Source organism: Typopeltis vanoorti, chromosome 5 (assembly GCF_054136105.1).
Source record: "Typopeltis vanoorti isolate ZY-2024b chromosome 5, IOZ_Tvanoo_1.0, whole genome shotgun sequence".
NCBI lineage: Eukaryota > Metazoa > Arthropoda > Arachnida > Uropygi > Thelyphonidae > Typopeltis > Typopeltis vanoorti.
The window spans coordinates 144,501,161-144,522,024 of NC_143553.1; the positions used below are offsets into that span (position 1 = coordinate 144,501,161).

The 20,864-nt window shown below is 35.0% G+C and overlaps 1 protein-coding gene across 3 annotated transcripts in view; it reads left to right on the forward strand.

Annotated features, from left to right (window-relative positions):
• LOC150106901 (survival of motor neuron-related-splicing factor 30-like) overlaps positions 1–20,864 on the forward strand; it is a 159,259-nt gene that overhangs the window by 117,169 nt on the left and 21,226 nt on the right. For 2 of the 3 annotated variants that reach the window (XM_090392809.1, XM_090392810.1), the window contains exons 5-6: positions 9,973–10,040; positions 13,905–14,031. In XM_090392809.1, the coding sequence (XP_090248935.1) occupies positions 9,973–10,040; positions 13,905–14,031 (195 nt within the window). Of the gene's footprint in view, positions 1–9,972; positions 10,041–13,904; positions 14,032–14,321; positions 14,476–20,864 lie in introns of all 3 variants that reach the window. The other variant, XR_016548334.1, reaches the window with a different exon arrangement.

Consider the following 20,864-nt stretch of genomic DNA (forward strand, 5'->3'; position numbering starts at 1 on the left):
ATTCAAAATGTCAGATTATAATAATAATGGCATTGAGTATGTAGCATATTTATTTTTTCTTTATCATCCCCACACATACAAAACAGATTGCAAAACTTAGATAACAGTGTCACCTGTTTGTCAGTAGGAAAGAAGAAAGAATAACCAAGTTAGTATGTTTCTTGAATAACTGTAAGCTGGAAATGAAGTTAGTTTTTGTCTTAATCTAATTGTGATTTTTTTTTTTTTTTTGCTTGCTTGGATTGCTTTGGCACACTTCATGAAAAACCTGATGTTGGGCAGGAATTTTGAATGGAGTTAGGAATGAAGAGCCTCATTCCAACATGAATGATTTCTGTAGCAATCATGGTATCTGGAGAGCAGAAACAGTATCACTATGGAAGGGAGTAGATCCTCGAGGTCTTCTCCCCCCCCCCCCTTTAGCATTGTTGTAATTCCATTGAGCACAAGGTTGAGGATGGTTGAGGGAGGGATGGTTCACTATAGATAAAACTTGTATGAAATTATGGTGTAAGTTACCAAGTAACCTCAGTATTGTTCCTTTCAGGTAGAATACTGTGGTTACTTCTTCTCTTGGTAACTTACAGTGTTGAGTGAATGGAGAAGAGGATTGTCTGGTATGCTGATTGGATATTGTTCATATAGTCTGCTTGATTTAGTTTTAAATCAAGAGATTTAAAAAGCAGCTATAGGAGAGCAAATCATTTGCACATGAACTGGTCTGCCTAAAGGTTTTTTTTTCCCTCTAATACTATAATACCAAAACCTGTGTGTGTACAAGACAGATAAATTCAACATTTCAAGCTTATGTGTTCTTACTTCTGATTTATATTGTTACTCCTTACATTATTACAATAAATGTTAGCAGATTAAAAAAAAAAAAAAAAAAAAAAAAAAAAAAAAAAAAAAAAAAAAAAAAAAAACGTTGATAAAACAAAAGTTTATTAAAAACTTAACAGTTTATTACCTCTGAGACTTCTATAGATGGGGAACTTGTTTATATCTAGTATATATTTCACATAAACAGCCTAGTTGGCTGAGTGGCTAGTGTATTTGCTCTCCAACCAACAGGCTATGGGTTCAAACCCCGCTGTGGGCATGAATATTTGCGATTGCTTTAGGCAGGATAATTTCATTGCCCAGTGTGAAACCACCACTCCGCTTATAGGAAGCTGAAGTGACTTGAAAAAGTTCAGTGTTTGGTCTCTAAAGCAGGATAATTCCAGATTATGTAAAAATTAAATGAAAAAATACAAAAATTATATAAAAATCGGAGGAAAATCCTTAGCCTTCCTACAATATAAATGTACTGATAGTATAGAAGCCTTTTGTTGGTGAGAGCCAAATTAAAAAAAAAAAAAAAGAGAAACAGTTTGTTGAACTGTTATTTTTATTTTTTTTTAAGGTTTTAATCTCTACTAATTTTTTCATATCCATTATAATTATGCTTCTTTAGGAGAGTGAAATAAACTAATTGATATTATATTGATTGCACTGAATGTTAAGCAACAAACAAGCTAACTGGTAACAGTAATATAATAGAGCATTGAAATATACTTCATCATCATCAAATTCCTGCCATGTACCCTCAAGGGGTGTACAGGACATGAAAAAAAATTACATCATTACTAACTTCCTATCTACAATTTTCCTCCAAATCAGTCTGTTACTTGTCAAGACTCCAACATTATCAGATCTTATATTTCTATCGTCTAAGGCACTTTGTACCCTATCAATCCCCCTATATCTTGGTCTTCCTCTGGGTCATTTTCTTGTCAACCTGGCAGAGAACACTTGTTTTGCTAATCTTTCCTCGCCCATTCTGTTTAAGTGACCATACCACCTGAGATTAGCTCTGCTAACGCATTCCTGGATGCTGATAATGTCAAGTTCCTTCCTAATATCCTCGTTTTCAATATGATATTGCCATTGATGCCATCTGTTCATGCCTCTAATCTTTCTCAGGACTCTCACATCTGCGGTCTCTAGTCTTTGGTCAAGTGTTTTACTTCTGACCCAGCTCTCAGATCCATAAGTTAAAACTGGTTTGAACACTGTCTTGTATACAGCTAATTTAGTGTTCCGTCTAATTTCTCTCTTATTCTATATGAATTTATTCAATTGACTTCCTACCATACCAGCTTTGTTGATTCTGTTGTCTATTTCCATATTTAATTTACCATCTTCACTAAAAATGGTGCCTAAGTAGCTGAAATGTTTTACTTGTTCTATAGGTTCTCCATTCACAATGCAGTTGATATTTTCAATGTTTCTGCCTATTTTCATTGTCTTTGTCTTTTTATTGCTGACTTTCATACCATATCTATTACAACAGTTATTCAATTTAGTCAGAGAATCTTGCAGACTTGTAACGGATTTATTTAGAAGTATAACATCATCTGCATAAAGCAAAGAGCTGACATTAACATCTCCAATTTTGATATCATGTTTAATACCACTTTCCTTCATAATGCGATCCATATAGATAATGAATAACAGAGGGGATAATGTACATCCTTGTCTCACACCAGATTTAACATTAAACCATCTTCCTGTACCTCCTTCAATTCTAACTGCTGACTTACAACTCAAATAAAGACTAAGTATTGCTTGATATAATGCCCCATTGACCATATAACTGTAGCGTATTGAATAGCTTCTCTCTTGGTACCTTGTCATATGCCTTTTCCAAATCAACAAAACTTAAATACAGATCTTTGTTATATTCCCATGCCTTCTCGACTATTTGTCGTAAAGTGAAGTCTGATCCTGACAGCCTCTATTTGGCCTGAATCCAGCTTGTTCTTCACCAAGCTTTTCTTCCACAATTCTTCTCAACTCTTTCAACGTTTCTCAAGTATACTTGCATAGATCTTGCCAGGAACACTCAGTAGGGAAATACATATGTAATTCTCACATTCAGTTTTATTTCCCTTTTTATATATGGGTACTATGAGAGCTCTACTCCAATCATTGGGAATTCGTCCCTCTGTCCAGGCTTTCTGCACTATGCAGTGCAGCCACTGTAAGACTTTTATACCACCATGGTCTGCGAGTAATTCAAAGTGGGCCACGGGATAGTTCATTTTCATTAAACTTTATCTTATCATGTTGCTCACACCTGTTGTTCACACCTGGCCTAATTGATGTGTTCATATTCTTCCAAATATCTCCATTTATAACTGTATTGCATTGTCATAAATGACACATTTAGTGTTGTAAAATTGTAATTTGTTACTTCATCTTTATATGTAAAATATATAAGTTTTTCCATTTTGGATTTTATGGGTGCCGCGGTGAATTAACATTTGCCACAGGGGGTCCTCGACTTCAAAAAGGTTGGGAAACACTGCTCTACATTACTGTTTTTTTCTAGTTATCTATTTTTCTGTGTGGTCTGTTTAAAATGTTCTTGACCATTTTTATTATAACTACCGTATATGTCGGCGTATAAGACGACTCTCAAATACTACAGAAAAACCCCTCGAAATCATGGTTCATCTTATATGGCGAGTATAAAAAGGGAAGCTTAATTTCTTGGATGAACATTTAGGTAGTTACAACACATCGTTATGTAAGAAAATAGGCAGTGTTTATAAACAAATCAGATTAATTTTTTGTTACATAAATTTGTTTAAAATATGACAACATATATGTCTTAATAAACAAATAATTATTAACCTCAATTTTCATGTTAATTTTCTTCATCATCTGTTGAAAATAGTTCTTCAGATTCATTGTTTAAATGATCATCATATTCATCCCATTTCGAATCCAGTGAATTGATTTTGTTTTTATTGTCATCAGTGTCCCACAACAGATCATCTTCCATACCATCCATAACATTAGAGATACCACACTTTTTAAATGATTTTATTACAGTCTCTACTTTTACTTTATTCCATGCTTTGATCACAAAATTGCACAACATATCAAGTGATGCAGCGCGCATAGATCCACCATTTGTAAATGATTTTTCACCAATCAACATCCAATTATTCCACTCTTCTCGCATGTGATCTTTAAATGGTTTGTTCAAGGAGACATCTAGTGGTTACAATATAGTTAAACCACCTGGTATAACAGCAATTTTTGGGTTATTTTTTTCTAGAAGACTTCTAGTATTCTCAGTTAAGTGACTACGAAACATATCCCATACTAATAAACTGCGTTTCTTCATTATGCCAACTGGTCACGTGTTTCACACATTATTTATCCATAATTTCACACCATTTTCATCCATCCATCCTTTTACGTGAAAATGTACAAAAACACCTGAAGGAAATTTATCTTAGGTTTAGTTATATGTTTGAAGATGATCATTAGTTTTAACTTGGTTCCATCAGCCAAAAATGACAACACAACCGTAAACCTTTTTTTTTCATGACCTGTACTTTGAATTAGCACTCTCTTACTACCTGTAGACTCCACTGTTTTATTGCTTATCATATCAAAGCTCATAGGAGTTTCATCCATATTTCCAATATTTGACAATAGAAATTTACGTTCTTGTCTCAACTGAATAATAAATTTATGGAAACTGATAAGTTTGTGGTCAAGATCTGCCGGTAGTTTTTGAGCACTTTCGTTTTGTGTCGTATTACCAGATTTTGTCTGTTCATAAAACGATTATACCATCCTGAAGTAGCTTGAAATTCTATACTTTCATCCAGATTGAATCTTGACCATTTTAGTGCATATGCTCTAATCATATTTCTTGTAACAAGATAACCGTTCTGTCTTTGTTCGAATACCCATTCTGCAATGTGATTTTCCAGTTGCAGCCATTGGGTGATCTCCGTTCTCATCGCACATTTTTTTCTTTGGTAATTTTTTAAAAATATCTTCTTTCTTCCTTTATTCTCTTACCATCTTCTCAGTTATGTCAAACTTTCTTGCAGCAGCACAGTTATTAGTTTGCTTTGCCATTTTAATTACCCTTATTTTAAATCGAGCTTCATACTTTCTTCGTTTTGTTGCTGGTTCCATGATTTTAAATAACAATTTTAATAATTCTAAAATTAAAAAAAAATGCAAAATTAATAATTAATTAAAATTGGAGCTAATCACTTTTAATTAGGGTAATTCACGTAAATACTAAATCTATGCTATGCAAAAAAATAACGGATATGCATAGATATAAAAATAATGGATATAACAACAATACCTAACGTTGCAGTAATACAAGAAATAAGAAATTGCAGGGTTGTCTTATACAACCAACATAAGCTTAAAACCCAAAAATACTTAAAATTTAGGCCTTGTCTTATATGCCAGTCGTCCTATATGCCAAAATATACGGTATTTTTGGAAGGATCAGATTGTGGTATTTGAGTTCTTGGCTTCCCTTCTCTGTACTTGGAAATGGTACATGTCCTGTCTCATAGGGTTTTTTGAAATATCAATTTTTTGGGACTAATAAGACTTTGCATTGAGTTATCTTTCCACATGCATTGGTTTCTATAGACTGAACTTGAATAGTTTGGAGTCCCCCAGGAGAGTGTGTTAAAAAAAAAAAAAAAAAAGGAAAAAAGAAATGTTTTTTAATTCCACAGTGAAGTTTATGTGAGGATGAATTTTGTTAAGATAATCGACAGTCTTGTAGTTGTTTTTCCGATCCTGACCATATGATGAATACATAGTACGGTCGAAGTTAAGGTCATAACTTGTAATACTCCATGCCCTGTTTTTCCAATGATTTCATAAACAGGCTGAATAAAAGTGGAAATAGTGAGAGCCTATTCATAGGCCTTCTTTCTGCTCACCGAATTTGTATTAGAATCGGATGAACGTGTTGTTGATGTAGTGTTCAAATGACACAGTGTCTGGTGGAAGTGGTACTTATGGCAGTTCTGTGGTTTCTGTTCACATTGGCAAGGTTGATGTTCATGCTTGCTAAGCAGGTCAGGGAGTTCAATTATGTAATCCTTAATTTTTCAAAAAAAAAAAAAAGTCAGACAAAAAAAAAGTTGTGGATTATGTCGTGGAGGTGCCAAGTAGATTGTAGGTATTTGTGTGTTATTTCTGCATGTTTTTTCAAACTTCTGTTGAATATTTTGTTGAAAGCGTTTCGGAATATCTGCAGATGCTATTATTCACCACAAAACGCTTGTCTACTGTTGTAGCTTTCTGATACGTAGGAAAATGATTGGAATGGATTGATGAAAATGAGATACTGTACGTGGGACAGCATGGCTTTGTGAAGGGTAGATCATGCCTCAGTAACATGCTCAAGTTTTATAACACAGTGAAGGCTGAACTGGATAAGGGTAATGGGTTTACAGTGATACTGCTGGACCTGGCTAAGGCATTTGACAGGATACCACATGGAATTCTAATCTGTAAACTACAACATATGGGAATGGATATAGGGTTGGCGAGATGGATAGGTGGGTGGTTGATGGAGAGATATCAAAGAGTAGATTTTTCAGGAGTAGAGTCCAAAAGACGGCCTGTTATTAGTGGTGTGCCGCAGGGTTCTGTTCTTGGACCGCTGCTGTTAGGGAAAGATCTAAGAGGAACAGTTCATTTGTTCGCTGATGATGCAAAGTTGGGTAGGGCAATAGTGAATGCAGAAGATGTCAAAATCTTGCAGGACGACTTGGATAGATTGGAGTTCTGGGCTAAGGAGAATGGATGTCAATTTAATGTGACATAATGTAAGGTTATGCATTTTGGGGTGAAAAGATTAGCAGCAGTATACCACATTGGTGGAACTGTACTCCAGGAGATTGATGAGGCCAGGGACTTGGGAGTGTTGGTGGATAGGAAGATGAAGTTTAGGGGGCACATTGCAAAGGTAGCTAAATCAGCTCATCAACTCACTTGGTTGTTGAAAAATACCTTGATGAACAGAGACAAGCAAGTTATTGTACCTCTGTACCGAGCCTTGATAAGACCTCATCTCGACTACTGTGCCCAGATTTGGTCACCTAGGTTCCTTCTTGATGGGGAGGAGAGGATCCTGAGGCGAGTGACTAAGATGATAGCAGGTCTATGGAATGAACCGTATGAGAACAGGTTGAAGATTTGTGGGTTGCAGAAATTAGTTGATAGGCGGAAAAGGGGAGATATGATTGAGACATTCAAATTGCTAAAGGGTTTCTATAGGATTAATTCAGAGGATATTTTTGAGATCAGGACTGGTAGTGGGAGAACTAGGGGACACCTATGGAAGTTGGGCAAGAGTGTGGTTAGCAGAGGTGTTAGAGCTGGGTTCTTTACTTTTAGAGTGGTAAATGAGTGGAATAAGCTGCCAGAGTCTGTTGTGGGTGCTATGGCGGTGAGTGAGTTCGAGGCAAGGTATGATAGATACTATGAGAATGTCATATAGTTGTGTGGACATGATGTTTTGGGCCTCCCTCGATGAGTCTAAGGACTCCCTGGAGTCGCCCGTAATAATAGTAATAGTAATATCTGCTAAAATGAATATATATGTATTTCTTCTTTCTGTTTTTGGTAATTGATCTAAGTTCTGTAGCTGACTACTGAAATGGCATAGAAAATTGAACAGCTTAGAGAGGACCATTCCTCTTAAAGAATTTCTGTGTTCTGATGGTTATAGCAAGATCTCATGAAATTCCTTATACCAGCACCTAACTGTCCCAGTTTTATATACCTCTCCCTGATCCTTTTTTTATAACCAAAATATCTAAAAAAGAAAAAAAAAGATACTACTCAGTATCTGTATTGAACAGTCTCTTAAACTGCCATTTATAGTCATTTCTTTAAGACAAAACAGATATCCAAAAGTAACAGAGTCCTCAGGAATCTTACTATGAAGTATTTTATCATCAATAAAAAGCGATATGTCATTCAGTTAATGAGATGCATTCACTTTTGAGATGCCTATTTGTTTATTGACAGCATGATAATAAAATATAACTTGTAATAGTATCATGAAGTGATAATGGAATTAAATGACAAAATTATTTAAATAATATAAATCAGCTAATGCCTTTTTTTTTTTATTTTATTCCCGTAAATAGGGAGTAAGCAAGGCCGTTTTTTAGCCCTATCTAACTTTTGGAGACTGAGTGGGCAGTTCAATCTCCACTGGTACCCAATCAGAGATAGCTGGCCCAAGGCTATCACTAATTAAGTGGCACACAGTGAAGAGAGACAGCTCAACAAGTGCCGCCATCTCGTGGTCCCTGACCCTAACACTCGCATTTAATGTCTAAAATAATGTGGGTTCTACGGTCGATTTTCTTGAGTTTATGGGATGAAAAACCGGAGTTACTGGAAGAAAAAACTCGCTACTATATTCAAGAGAGGTGTTTTTTAGAGTAAATTTCAGTTGTTTGTTATCTTTCCAGATAAATAATTATATATACAGGGTGATCCAAAAGTCATGCAGCTCAGCTTCAAAGTTGAAACCGAGCTGCATCGAAGTGTTTCAATTCTAATTATTCATTTTGCCTATAGATAGTACCCTAGGACTATTGGCCACTGTCATGTAATCTATCTGCTGCATGTCGGATAATGAGCATCTCTTGCATAGTTTTGTTTATAAGGAAGGTAAAATGGTACTATCCGAGGACCAATGTTGTTATTTTGTTTGTCGTTCTTACACAAATGCTGTGGAGGAGTTTTGTCAGAAGTATCCTCAAAATTCGGCATTATGAGACTAATCAAACACTCTTAGGCAACAGTTGCAGATAAACAGCGGCATGGAAGACCCTTCCATTTTGACTGAGGCTAAAGTGATTGTGGTACATAACATGTTGCAATGTTCACCTTCAAAGAGTCTTAGAAACTCTCTGCACAGACAGATATGCCATATGGCAATAGAGCCACCAAACAAACTTTCGTCCGTACTGTGTTCATTCAGTTTAGGAATCTTTCTTCAGTGACGTAGTGTGGTTCTACTTAAGTGGATATGTCAATACTCAGTATAACAGAATTTGGTCATCGGAAAATTGGGATATGGTGTGCATTATCATGCCCTTGCATTGTCTGACCCATTTTCTTTGAGATGACATTGAACAGTGCACTGTACCAAGACATTATCACCCATTTTGAGATTCTCTTGAGATTGAAGAATGTGATTGCTGTTTTCATCCGCGCGGTTAGCTTAGTGGCTATGCGCTTCGCAACCATATGCCTGGGGAAGGAGTGTCCTAGGTTCGATTCCCGTCGGTGACGTGAGGAGCTGAAGGATCTTCCTCAGCCATAGCCAAGTTAGCCAGTCTTGGGCGTGGACAGCAGCGTTTTTCCCCCAGTTTATTCTGGGGTTTTTCATCCCGCAAAGCAGGCAAACTGGTCTTGAGAACTCAACACTACAGGCCATAGGATACACCGGGGCATAAGGCTGACCACCTTATCCTGTAAACGGAGTGAGGTCTGATGATCAATGGACCCTCGACACTGCAAGGTAAAAGAGGGTATAAGGAAGATGAGATGATGAGATTGCTGTTTTCAGCAGGATGGTACCACTAGCCATACATCAAATGAAACAATGCAATTTTTTCAAGAGTTTTTTGGTAATAGACTGATTTCTAAAGGACTTTGGCCCCCAGTATCTTCAGATTTCTTCTTATGGGGGTTACCTTTAAGATAAGGTATATAAAAATAATCATTACAAAATTGATCAGTGTAAGATGAACATCAATGAAATCAGAGCAGTCAGTAATTCCATGCCTTGAAGATTTGCCTCCAATTTTTTAAAAAGATCACATGCCTGTGTTCAAGAATGAGGCAGCCATTTTGAACATTTGCTTTAGTAATGCTATTTATTTTTTGCCTTTGCAAAGATATGGTTATTTAGCTTTGTTTGTAGCAATTTAGTTCTATAAAGTTTGCCACTAGTATTGAGAAATTCAAGTTTATTTTGTGATGTTTAACTTTTGGATTACCCTGTATTTTAAATTACAAAAGAATTCTTTTAAAAATTGAAAATTTCTTTTCAGGGTAAAATTCCATTGTGTATACTATAATTTGTTATGGTAATTTTTTTTTTACTTATGTCAGCTACATCAGTTGAAGCCTTTTCCAGAAGACTTAACAGCAGAAGGTGGGGAAGGTTCTTCAAAATCTAAGTAAGTACTACATTTCATTCCATAATAAAGGCTTTTCAAAATAGAATAAGACTTTGCTATTCAATAGTGGGAAAGTAGGTAATATGCTAATGTTTTTTTATTTCCCAATGGGAGTAGGTGAGATATTTAGCCCTAACTAACTTCTGGAGACTGACAGGCAGCCAATCTCCACTCTTAACAAATTTCAGACTGCTAGCCTACCACTACCAATAATTTTCAATGGGCATCTGAAGAAGATACAGATAAATGCCACCATCTCTTGGTCCCTAACTCTAACACTATATATTATTGTCTTGAAGATTCTGTAGTTGATTTTCTTCAACTGCTCTTTTAAAAACCAGAGTTGTTCAGTTTTCCTCACTTCAATTCTTTCAAAAAATCACAGAAAAGGTCACTAGGCATTTAATAGGGACCTGCATGTAGACATAATACAATTTTTCAATAACAATTTCATACATGTAAGGGAAATAAAATTTGAATTTATTAAATACTCCTATATATTTCCCTGAATGATGCTCATGACAAATTGGTCATGAGTGTCATTCATGGAGAAGGCAGAAAATTGGATATAGATTTATAAATTTAAAAATTTATAAACAATTAATAACACTTACTTCCCTAAACTTAGAGATAGGCATACAATCTTTTTGATAATTTTGATTGGTTTTCGATTGTAGGTTTGATTAAGATTAGGATGATGGTGTAGGGCACTGGTTCTTAACCGATGTTCCACGAACTGGTTCCAAGCGTTCCGCCGGTGAAAGATGTCACATGACCCAGTTCTGAGTGTAATTGGCTACTCTGAATAAAAATGCCGAAGGAATTATTTCCATTATAGCAGAACAATTAACAGTATTGGAAGAAAAGTCACTTTCCTTCCTTAAATACACACAATTATGACCGGATACGAAATCCATTTGGTACAGTTAATACATCGAGCTGTGAATTTTTTTGTTACAAGAAGAAGAGCAATTAGTTAACTTGTCAACGGATCATACTATAATAATGAAATTCTGTGAAATAACTCTTGAGGAATACCCAGCTCTCTCCAAAAGAGCACTGAAAATTTTGTTACAGTTTTCAACATCATATTTGTACGAGCTCAGTTCCTCAATATTAACCCATATAAAAACTAAAAAGCATGAAAGACTTCCTAATGCGACAAAGAGATGAGGGTACAGCGCTTCTTAAACTTTTTCTACTAGTGACTCCCTTTCACCCGAGAAATTTTTACGTGACCCCAAATATATAGGTATATAAAATAGGTATACAAATCAAACATTTACTGATAATAAATCATAAAGAAATTTATTTTAAAACAATTCTTTGGTATACATATAATTTTACCATTTACATAAAGAATTACAAACAATAGCCTTGAATCTGAATTAATTTTTGGTCATTGCGCATTCAGAAACCTTTTACTGTTGTCAAATTTTTCCCGACACCACATTTGGTTATGTGACCCACAGTTTAAGAAGCTCTGGCATATTAGAGCTAATATTGCTGAAATCTGCAAAAGCTGACAAGCTCAAGTATCGCATTAAAATAAGTTCCATTTTTATAAAAGGCAAGTACATGCATATTTTTATTGTTAGTTTTATGACCTTAATGCTTTTGGTGTTCCCCAAATTTTTCTTATAAATCAAAAGTGTTCCGTGACATTGAAAGGTTAAGAACCATAGGTGTAGGGCCTCGTACAATTCAAAGAAATTAGATGATCTGTTTGATTCCAGTGAACTCTGGGTCTAGTGTTGATGGCATGAGACAAAGCCTAAACCTTCTTGGGTACTTTGGACACACGCACTGGCCATTCTGCTGAGATTATAATCCAAGAACATCAAGATTGTATCAGATTTCTAGAATCAGAAGGTTCAGACCTTGCTTCTCATGCCATTGACACTAGACACAGTTCATTGGAATCAAGATGAAGATGTTGCACTACAATAGATTTAAATTTGTTTATTTCTTGAATTGTATGAAGCCTTATGCCACCGTCTTAACCTTAATCAAACTGACTGCATGTCTATCTCTAAATTTGGGAAGTAATTGCTATTAAATTGTAAATATTTTTTTTTAATTACATAACTGTACTTATTTCCCTGGAACTCGAATAGTGTTTCCTCCTCATACATCTGTGACTGACATGTGGAAGCACTCACATGCTGTATGACTTCCCTTTTCAAAATGTTCTTGTGTTTGTAATGTTGTAGCCATTTCTTTTGCCTTTTTCCTGAATGATGCTCATGACATATTGAGTGAAATATATAGAAGAATTTAATAAATTCAAATTTTATTTCCCTTGCATCTGTGAAACTGTTATTTAAAAAATTGTATCATGGAAAAGATCATTGACAGCCAGCTTCTTCACCACCACTCATGGAAAAGTTTAGAGAAACTCATGGTTGCTCTTGACATTTCTAGGCATAGAAGCCTACTCAGCAAATTTCAATTTTATGCTTTACTTTCCACTTTACAGTTGAATTGCCAGCTGTCTTTCTGATCATTGTGCATATAGTTGTAGATGGTTTCCTCTTTTCAGATTTCTCCACCAGTGCTGAAAGTATGGGAATGGGTAGTGGCAGTTCAGCAGAATCCATAGAAATACATACAGAAGAGACATCAGGTAGAAGTCAAATGTCTGAGAGGTCATTAGTCAGTGGACTGCCCTCTTCTGGGGGTAGTCCACTGACTTTTTTCACTGAATTCAGCATCAAGAATTCTTAGAGGATTTTGGTGCCCCACCCCAAATGTTTGAGCAGTATTTCAAAGGTGGGCAGATTTGGGATTTGTACAGTGTCAGTTGTACAAGTGTGCAGCAATGTTTTAAGCAGAAGAATACACTTAGTTTTTGTTGGCAGTTGAAGACAGACTACTTTATTAGCCATTTTATATATATTATTGTTCTATGCAGCATGCATAGAAAATTTTCAAAATTAGGCTTGACTTTAAAATGGTCACATAATAGTACATTTTCCCTCTGCTGGATAAATTTAACTGCTAGAGGGAACTCTATCAAGAAGTTATGGCAGAGATATTAAGGTAAGTAAGGATAGAGATGAGAGTCAGCTCAAGAAGACAAATAAGACTGACCTGTGTTTTAGCAGCACTTGAGTTTACAAGGTTATCCTTGTCCAAGTCATCATCATCATCACGAACCATGGGCTCACTGCCCATTGATGTCTGATGCCTGTTTCACTATCTTCTTCCACCTTTCTTTGTCCAGTGCACAGTGTCGCAGTTTTTGTACACCCATTCCACACCAGTCTTTTATATCGTCTATCCATTCTCTGTATGGTCTACCTCTTCTGTTTAAACCATCCAAAATACCAAACATAAATGTCGTTATCTTTGCCTTTGTCTTTGTCTTGTCCAAGTAGTAAATAACAAGTGGTCAGAGTTTGACATTTGTTATGGATGATCTCGAAACTTTGAATGATTGTGCACTACAGTGTTTGTTATCAAAAGAAGAAAAATTGACTTCATACTTCTTAAATACTTAAATTAGGCCCTTTAATTCAGTGGCACCCATTTATTTAATTGGTACAAGTGAAGCAAACTACTTCATTAGCCATTTTTTATATATATCATTGTTCTATGCAACATGCACAGAAAATTGTCAAAATTATCTCGACTTTAAAATGGTCATATAATAGTACAAACATTTTTCTCTGCTGGATAAATTTAATTGCTAGAGGGAATTATATCAAGTTAGGTGGCTATAGCTGTTAGCATTCAGGGGTTTACTTGCCAGAAACAAATGAATTTATGAAATCCATGTGCAAACACGTGCATGCATTTTTCTGATATTTCTTATTGTTTGATGTGTGGTAATGTTGCTGATAGATGGTGCATAATTTTCAGAAAACAAATCATACAAGCCCAACGAGAATATAAGAAAAAGAAGGCTCAGAAGAAGGCAATGAGAATGAAGCAGATAGAAGAAGATAGGGAAAAAGAAAAGAGCAAATGGCAACAATTCAATGCTAAGGTATTGACATTCTAGAGAATAATATCAACCAAATTTTCAGTTAAAATTGTTATTATATAATAATACTGTTTTTTTTTTTCTTGTTATATTAAATGTGATTATAGAGAATACATTGGTATTTGTGTATTCATATACTTTTGATTATGAATTAATGTCTTCTTTTCATACAACACTTGTATGTTATTGTTTTTGCATCTGTTTCCCAATGTAAACTTACCTTAATAAATGTCATTATACTTTTTTCCCTTGATGTGAATTCCATCCACCAAAATTTCTAAAACTGTTGGTAGATTGGGCTAGCTACCAGTGGACAAGGGACCTGTAGATTTAGGTAGGAGATGAATTTCATTGCCCAGTGTGAGACCACTTCCCTGCTATTGGAGGCCTGAAGTGACTTGAAAAAAATTTCCAGGTGTGGTCTCTAGAGCATGATTTCCAAATCAGGTAAAAAATAAATTAAAATTAAAAAAAATATATATAAAATCGATAAAAATGGCAAAAAAAAAAAAAAAAAATCCTCAGCCTACCCACAGTACAAAATGTACTATTGGTATATAATAATCTTTCATGGGTGGAACTCAGTTTCAATATCAAGAGTGCCCTATGGTTGTAAAGACATGGATTTAAATCCCATTTAGGATTGCAAACCTTAATTAGCATTCAGTACACTAGCCTCAGAGCTTTAGTTGCTTTATTCATAACTTCAAAATAACTTCAAATAGCCAATAGTCTGATCCCATTTAAAAAAAAAAATAAGGAAGGAAGCAAGTCCAAAATCCTCTGCCACTTAAAACCACCTCAAACACACATACTGTTTATAATATACTTGAAAAGAAATGATATTCTTATTTTAATCCCATGCTCAAGCATAAGCAAATGTGATTTGCACGTTAAAATCGTTGATCAGCCTGTTTGTATATAGTGGCTGTTGACTTCCCATCAATTGCCTCAGTATCTCAACATCAGTTTGACCTTTATTGAGGACTTATCAGTGGGAGAGCCAGACCCTGAAAATTTATTATATCAATGCAGAATTATATATTTTTAATATACAAGTAAAAGAATGGTGTATATTGCTATATTATTAATAACTCTTTATCAGAAAATTTGTGGAAAATGTTTCTGTTTGGTTACAAAGTATAATATACTTCACAAGAAATTATATTCTTGTTTTTGATCCTATACCCAAGGATAAGCCACAAGTTTTGCACATAAAGCACACAAAATCTACATAAATAAACCTTGTTTGCTTAGACTTGGGTATGGAATCCCCTGATTTAATGATTATTTGTTTTAAACTAAAAATCTTGACATCCATTATTTTTCCAGAACCCATCTTTTGTTTCCCAAGTTCTCTTAAGTAGTTTTTTTGGCTCTCTTTCAAGTATGTGCCTGTATAATTCTTACCTCTCATTATCTGATTTGGCCTTTCTTACCAAACTAGTTGGGGTTTGCACTTTGTACTGCTCATGAGTATGCTGATTGCTTTTTTCTTTATATTCCCTGAACAGTTTTTTTTTTTTTACTCCAGCTCTTGTTTATATCTCTACTCATCCACTTAATTCCCAGTTGGTTTATCCTCCTGACCTTGAGAAGTCTGACACTGCTTCTCAAGCCATGGCACTGCTCGAAGATCACTCCAATTTTATAGTTCAACATAAACCCTCTCTTGACAGAGAATTGCACATGTTTGGCAACTTTCCAGAACAAGACTGCATGATCACTCTCCTCAATTGGGGGCTGAGTGTCTACCTTGGTTATAGATATATCTTCTGATGCTGTTATTAGATCCAACACTCTCAAATCCCTTATCCCCTCTATAACATGTTGTTTTTCATATAATTATCCCTTAGCAACTGTATAAATTCCACTTCCATCTTGCCATGCCAACCTTTCCTCACTCCAATCTATGTCCCCATAATTAAAATCTCCCATAATAATTGTTCAGCCTGCACTCATTGGTCTCTGGTGTGAGAGACCAATGAGTGCAGACACACCAGACAGCCTCAAATGACCATCTCTTCCAGGTCTAAACAATTTTCTCTCCAAATTAATCTGTTATCTATCAAGGCTTCAGTATTATCAGATGTTATATTTTTGTCTTATATGGCACTTTTGACTATATATCCACTTATATCCTAGCAAAGAATACTTGATTTGCTAACCTCCCTTCTTACTTTCTGTTTAAGTGAATCATCTGAGATTAGATCTGTTAACACATTCCTGAATGCTAATAATGTCAAGTTCTTTCTTAATGTCCTCAATTTTAATATAATACTGTTATTGATGCCATCTATTCACTCTCCCTAATCATTTTTCAGAACTTTCATATCTGTAGTCTCCAATCTTTGATTGCATCTTTTATTTCTGACACAGCTCTCAGATCATTAAGTTAAAATTGGTTATAATAAATAAGTTAAAGTTAAAATAAATTCCTGCATTCTCAAGGAAAGGTAGGGTCAATGTCTTCAGTAAAACTTGAGCCACCAGAAATTTCTTGATGACAGATATGCTACCAGGAAACAACTACTTGAACTTGTGCATATAAGAACAACTTGTGAATTAAAGTGGTGTTGATCTCTATGTAAATTATATAATAAACATCAATATGCAAAATTTTGTGCAGTAAGAAATTTGTGTCCTGAGTAAGAGTAACATTTCATCATGTTATTTTCTGTAAAATTTTAATTGTGATTCTAAAAATGACTTTTGCACACAATTTTAGTAACATGAATGGCAAAGCAAATTAAAGGATTCTAAATTTTTATGAAGGACCTTTTAGAGTGTTGTGTAAGATATCCACACATACAATTTTCTATCCCTCTGTCCAGGCCTTCTGAACTATGCAGTGCAGCCACTGCAAGACTTTTATACCACCAAACTTCAGCATTTCTGGTTGAATATCATCTGCTGTTTATTCAATCCTTAAATTATGAAAATTTCTGTTTTGATGATTGACTTTGTTGGATATTGAAGTACAATTACACGATGGTTTACAGATGTCAGTTACCATTGCAAGGGTTGGTTAATTGAAGGGTTTTGTTTTGAAGGTGGATAAATTGTAGATCACAGTGTGCACGCGCATGCGCACACACACATAGATATCCCATAAATTAAGAAAAGGAATTCAGAGTTATGTGCTATTTTATATTATCAAAGAAGGAGTCATATGGCTTCATTTTGGCAATGTAAATTATATAGACAGGATAATAAAGATCCAGCCTTATTTCGAAGCTCAATATCTCGAAGCTTCGAAAGTGTCAAAATTTTGACCCAGAAACCTTATACAGTCTTCGGCATTGGAGTTACCTTAGTTTGATAATAATAAAAATGGAGGAAAACTTGTGTAAATAACTTCAATCGATCATCATCAAATTCCTGCAATGTACCCTCAAAGGGTGTACAGGATATGATAGTACTACATGACAAATTTACATCATTACTAACATCCTATCTACAATTTTCCTCCAGATCAGTCTGTTACTTGTCAAGACTGCAATATTATCAGATCTTATATTTCTGTCGTCTAAGGCACTTACCCTATCAAACCACCTATATCTTGGTCTTCCTCTGGGTCGTTTTCCTGCCAACCTGGCAGAGAACACTTGTTTTGCTAATCTTTCCTCTCCAATTCTATTTAAGTGACCATACCACCTGAGATTAGCTCTGCTAATGCATTCCTGGATGCTGACAATGTCAAGTTCTTTCCTAATATCCTCATTTTTAATATGATATTGCCATTGATGCCATCTGTTCACGCCTCTAATCTTTCTCAGAACTCTCGTATCTGCGGTCTCTAGTCTTTGGTCAAGTGTTTTACTTCTGACCCAGGTCTCAGATCCATAAGTTAAAACTGGTTTGAACACTGTCTTGTATACAGCTAATTTAGTGTTCCAACTAATTTCTCTCTTATTCCATATGAATTTATTCAAATGACTGCCTGCTATACCAGCTTTGTTGATTCTGTTGTCTATTTCCACATTTAATTTACCATCTTCACTAAAAATCATGCCTAAGTAGCTGAAATGCTTTACTTGTTCCACAGATTCTCCGTTCACAATGCAGTTGACATTTTCAACGATTCTGCCTATTTTCATTGTCTTTGTCTTTTTATTGCTGACCTTCATACCATATCTATTACAACAGTTATTCAATTTAGTCAGGGAATCTTGCAGACTCGTAGTGGATTTATTGATAAGTATAACATCGTCCACATAAAGCAAAGAGCTGACATTAACATTTTCAATTTTGATATTGTGTTTAAAACCACTTTCCTTCATAATGTGATCCATATAGATAATGAATAACAGAAGGGATAATGTACATCATTGTCTCACAAGGATGTACATTATCATAACTAACATTAAACCATCTTCCTGTACTTCCTTCAATTCTAACTGCTGACTTACAATTCAAATAAAGACTAAGTATTACTTGATATAATGCTCCATTGACACCATATAACTGTAGCATATTGAATAGCTTCTCTCTTGGCACCTTATCATATGCCTTTTCCAGATCTACAAAACTCAAATAGAGATCTGTTATATTTCCATGATTTCTCCACTATTTCTCGTAAAGTGAAGATCTGATCCTGACAGCCTCTATTTGGCCGGAATCCAGCTTGTTCTTCACCAAGCTTTTACAATTCTCCTCAACCGTTTCTCAAGTATACTTCCATATATCTTACCAGGAACACTCAGTAGGGAAATACCTCTGTAATTCTCACATTCAGTTTTATTTCCCTTTTTATATATGGGTATTATGAGAGCTCTACTCCAATCATCAGGAATTGTCCCTCTGTCTAGGCCTGAACTATGCAGTGCAGCCACTGCAAGACTTTTATACCACCAAACTTCAGCATTTCTGGTCGAATATCATCTACTCCTGCTGCCTTTCCACATTTCAATCCTTTGATGGCTTTTTCTACTTCAAGTATGGATATGTATTCCTGACTGTATGACTGTATGCCTGTTGATGTTTTTTACCACTGTGCTATCATTGCTTGTTTCATTTAGCAATTTCTCGAAGTAATTATTCCATACTTCAAGGATATCTTTTTCTCCCGTTTTCATGTCACCTTTATTATCTCTAACTCCTTTTACAGCATTCTTTCCTCCATTTCTAAGCTTCTTCAACAACCTCCAGAATATCTCGTTATTTATTTTCTATGTTCTTGCCAAAGTCCTCCCATGACTTTTGTTTAGCTAGTTTTACACAGTGTTTTGCTTTCTTACATTTGTCTGTGTATTCTCTAAGAGCACAAGCTGACTTATTTGCCAGGAACTTTTGATATGCTTTCTTCTTTTCCTTTACTGCCTCTTTAACTTCTTGTGTCCACCATGGAGTTCTAATTTTTCTATCCTTGCAGACAACCTCACCACATGCCTCTCTGGCTGAATCAATCAAGGTTTTTTTCAAGGCTTGCCACTGAATCTCTGAAGTTTGGTTCGTGTTCTCAAACTCTTTCATTTTTTCTTTAATAATCTTTGTGTATTTTAGTCTACAGTTCACATCTGAGAGCTGCTCAGATGTAAATAACTTAAATATTCTAAAATTTTCACCTGAGTATCATAGGCATCTTCAGTGCAGGATTATAGAAGGTATTTAAACAATAACAGACAATTCCAAAACCTTAGTAGCTAATGTAAGATGACTAAAATGGTCAATAATTTTCTGACTAATATATATATATATATATATATATATATATATATGTATAATGTATAAGGTTAGTACTTTTTAATCTCCTAATCTTTCCTATCTCCCACAAAGGGGACAGACTTACATCACATCTGTTTAAGTTTGGACAATAAATAGACAACAAAAACATTTAAAAGATGAGTTTTTTTTTTTTTTTTAATCTCATCTTATTCTGGTAAACTGTATGTTTAGTGCAGATAACATGCTCAGCAAGCTTTAATGTTCAGGCTCATGGTACTTAATATAAGATTTGTGTTATTCTAGATCAGCGATTTTCCACCGGTGTGTCGCGAGATTTATGAAAACAATTTAATTGAAAGAAATAATGTTGTAATTTGCGCATTTATGTATTAGTTGCTGGTCTTCCATCTTCTTATGTGTGTGTAAATCAATTAAAGTTATGCCTATTTTGTTTCCTGATCTTCAAAAAAATTAAAAGAATATATTTTTGGTGTGCCGTAGAATTTTAATAATTAGTCTAGGTGTGTCGTATTATGAAAAAGGTTGAAAATCACTGTTCTAGATGAATAAAAGCAGATCTTCCTGTTTGTCCAAAATAAAAAATGCTGCAAAAGCAAGGAATCTGGTAAACACCTGGAAAACTGGAAGCTTGTCCTTAGGAGAAGCAGGAAAGATAGCAATTTTTCTGATGGGTACAAATGGCAATAAAAATATTCAGTGGTTTTAAAACCTTCACTATGCATTCAAAAATGCCTTGCAATTAAGGATAGGAATGCAAGTTATTTCTTCTACTTTTTAAGAAGAAATAACTTGCATTCTAATTTTAAGAAGAAGTTATTTCTTCTTGGAAGATGCAGAGATACCATAACCTAAAATGTTTTTTGATGAAGGATCCTTAAAACCATTAGACAAAATGGTGGGTTTGACTTGGATGGTAGGTGAGATTTGGCATGGATATAATGGCCTGTATGCAATGTTCCCTCTAATTTTTTGCTGTGAGTGTGCGCAGAAATTTGCGTGTGTGCAAAATTTGCCTTCTTTTGAAAAGTAAGTGCGCACCCATACGAGTCACCATACTGATCATTTAAGCAAAAAAGTTAAAAGATTTTAGTTCACTCTTTACCTTCTGGTGTCAGTGGGATGTCAGCCAGGTCACCCCAACTCCCCAC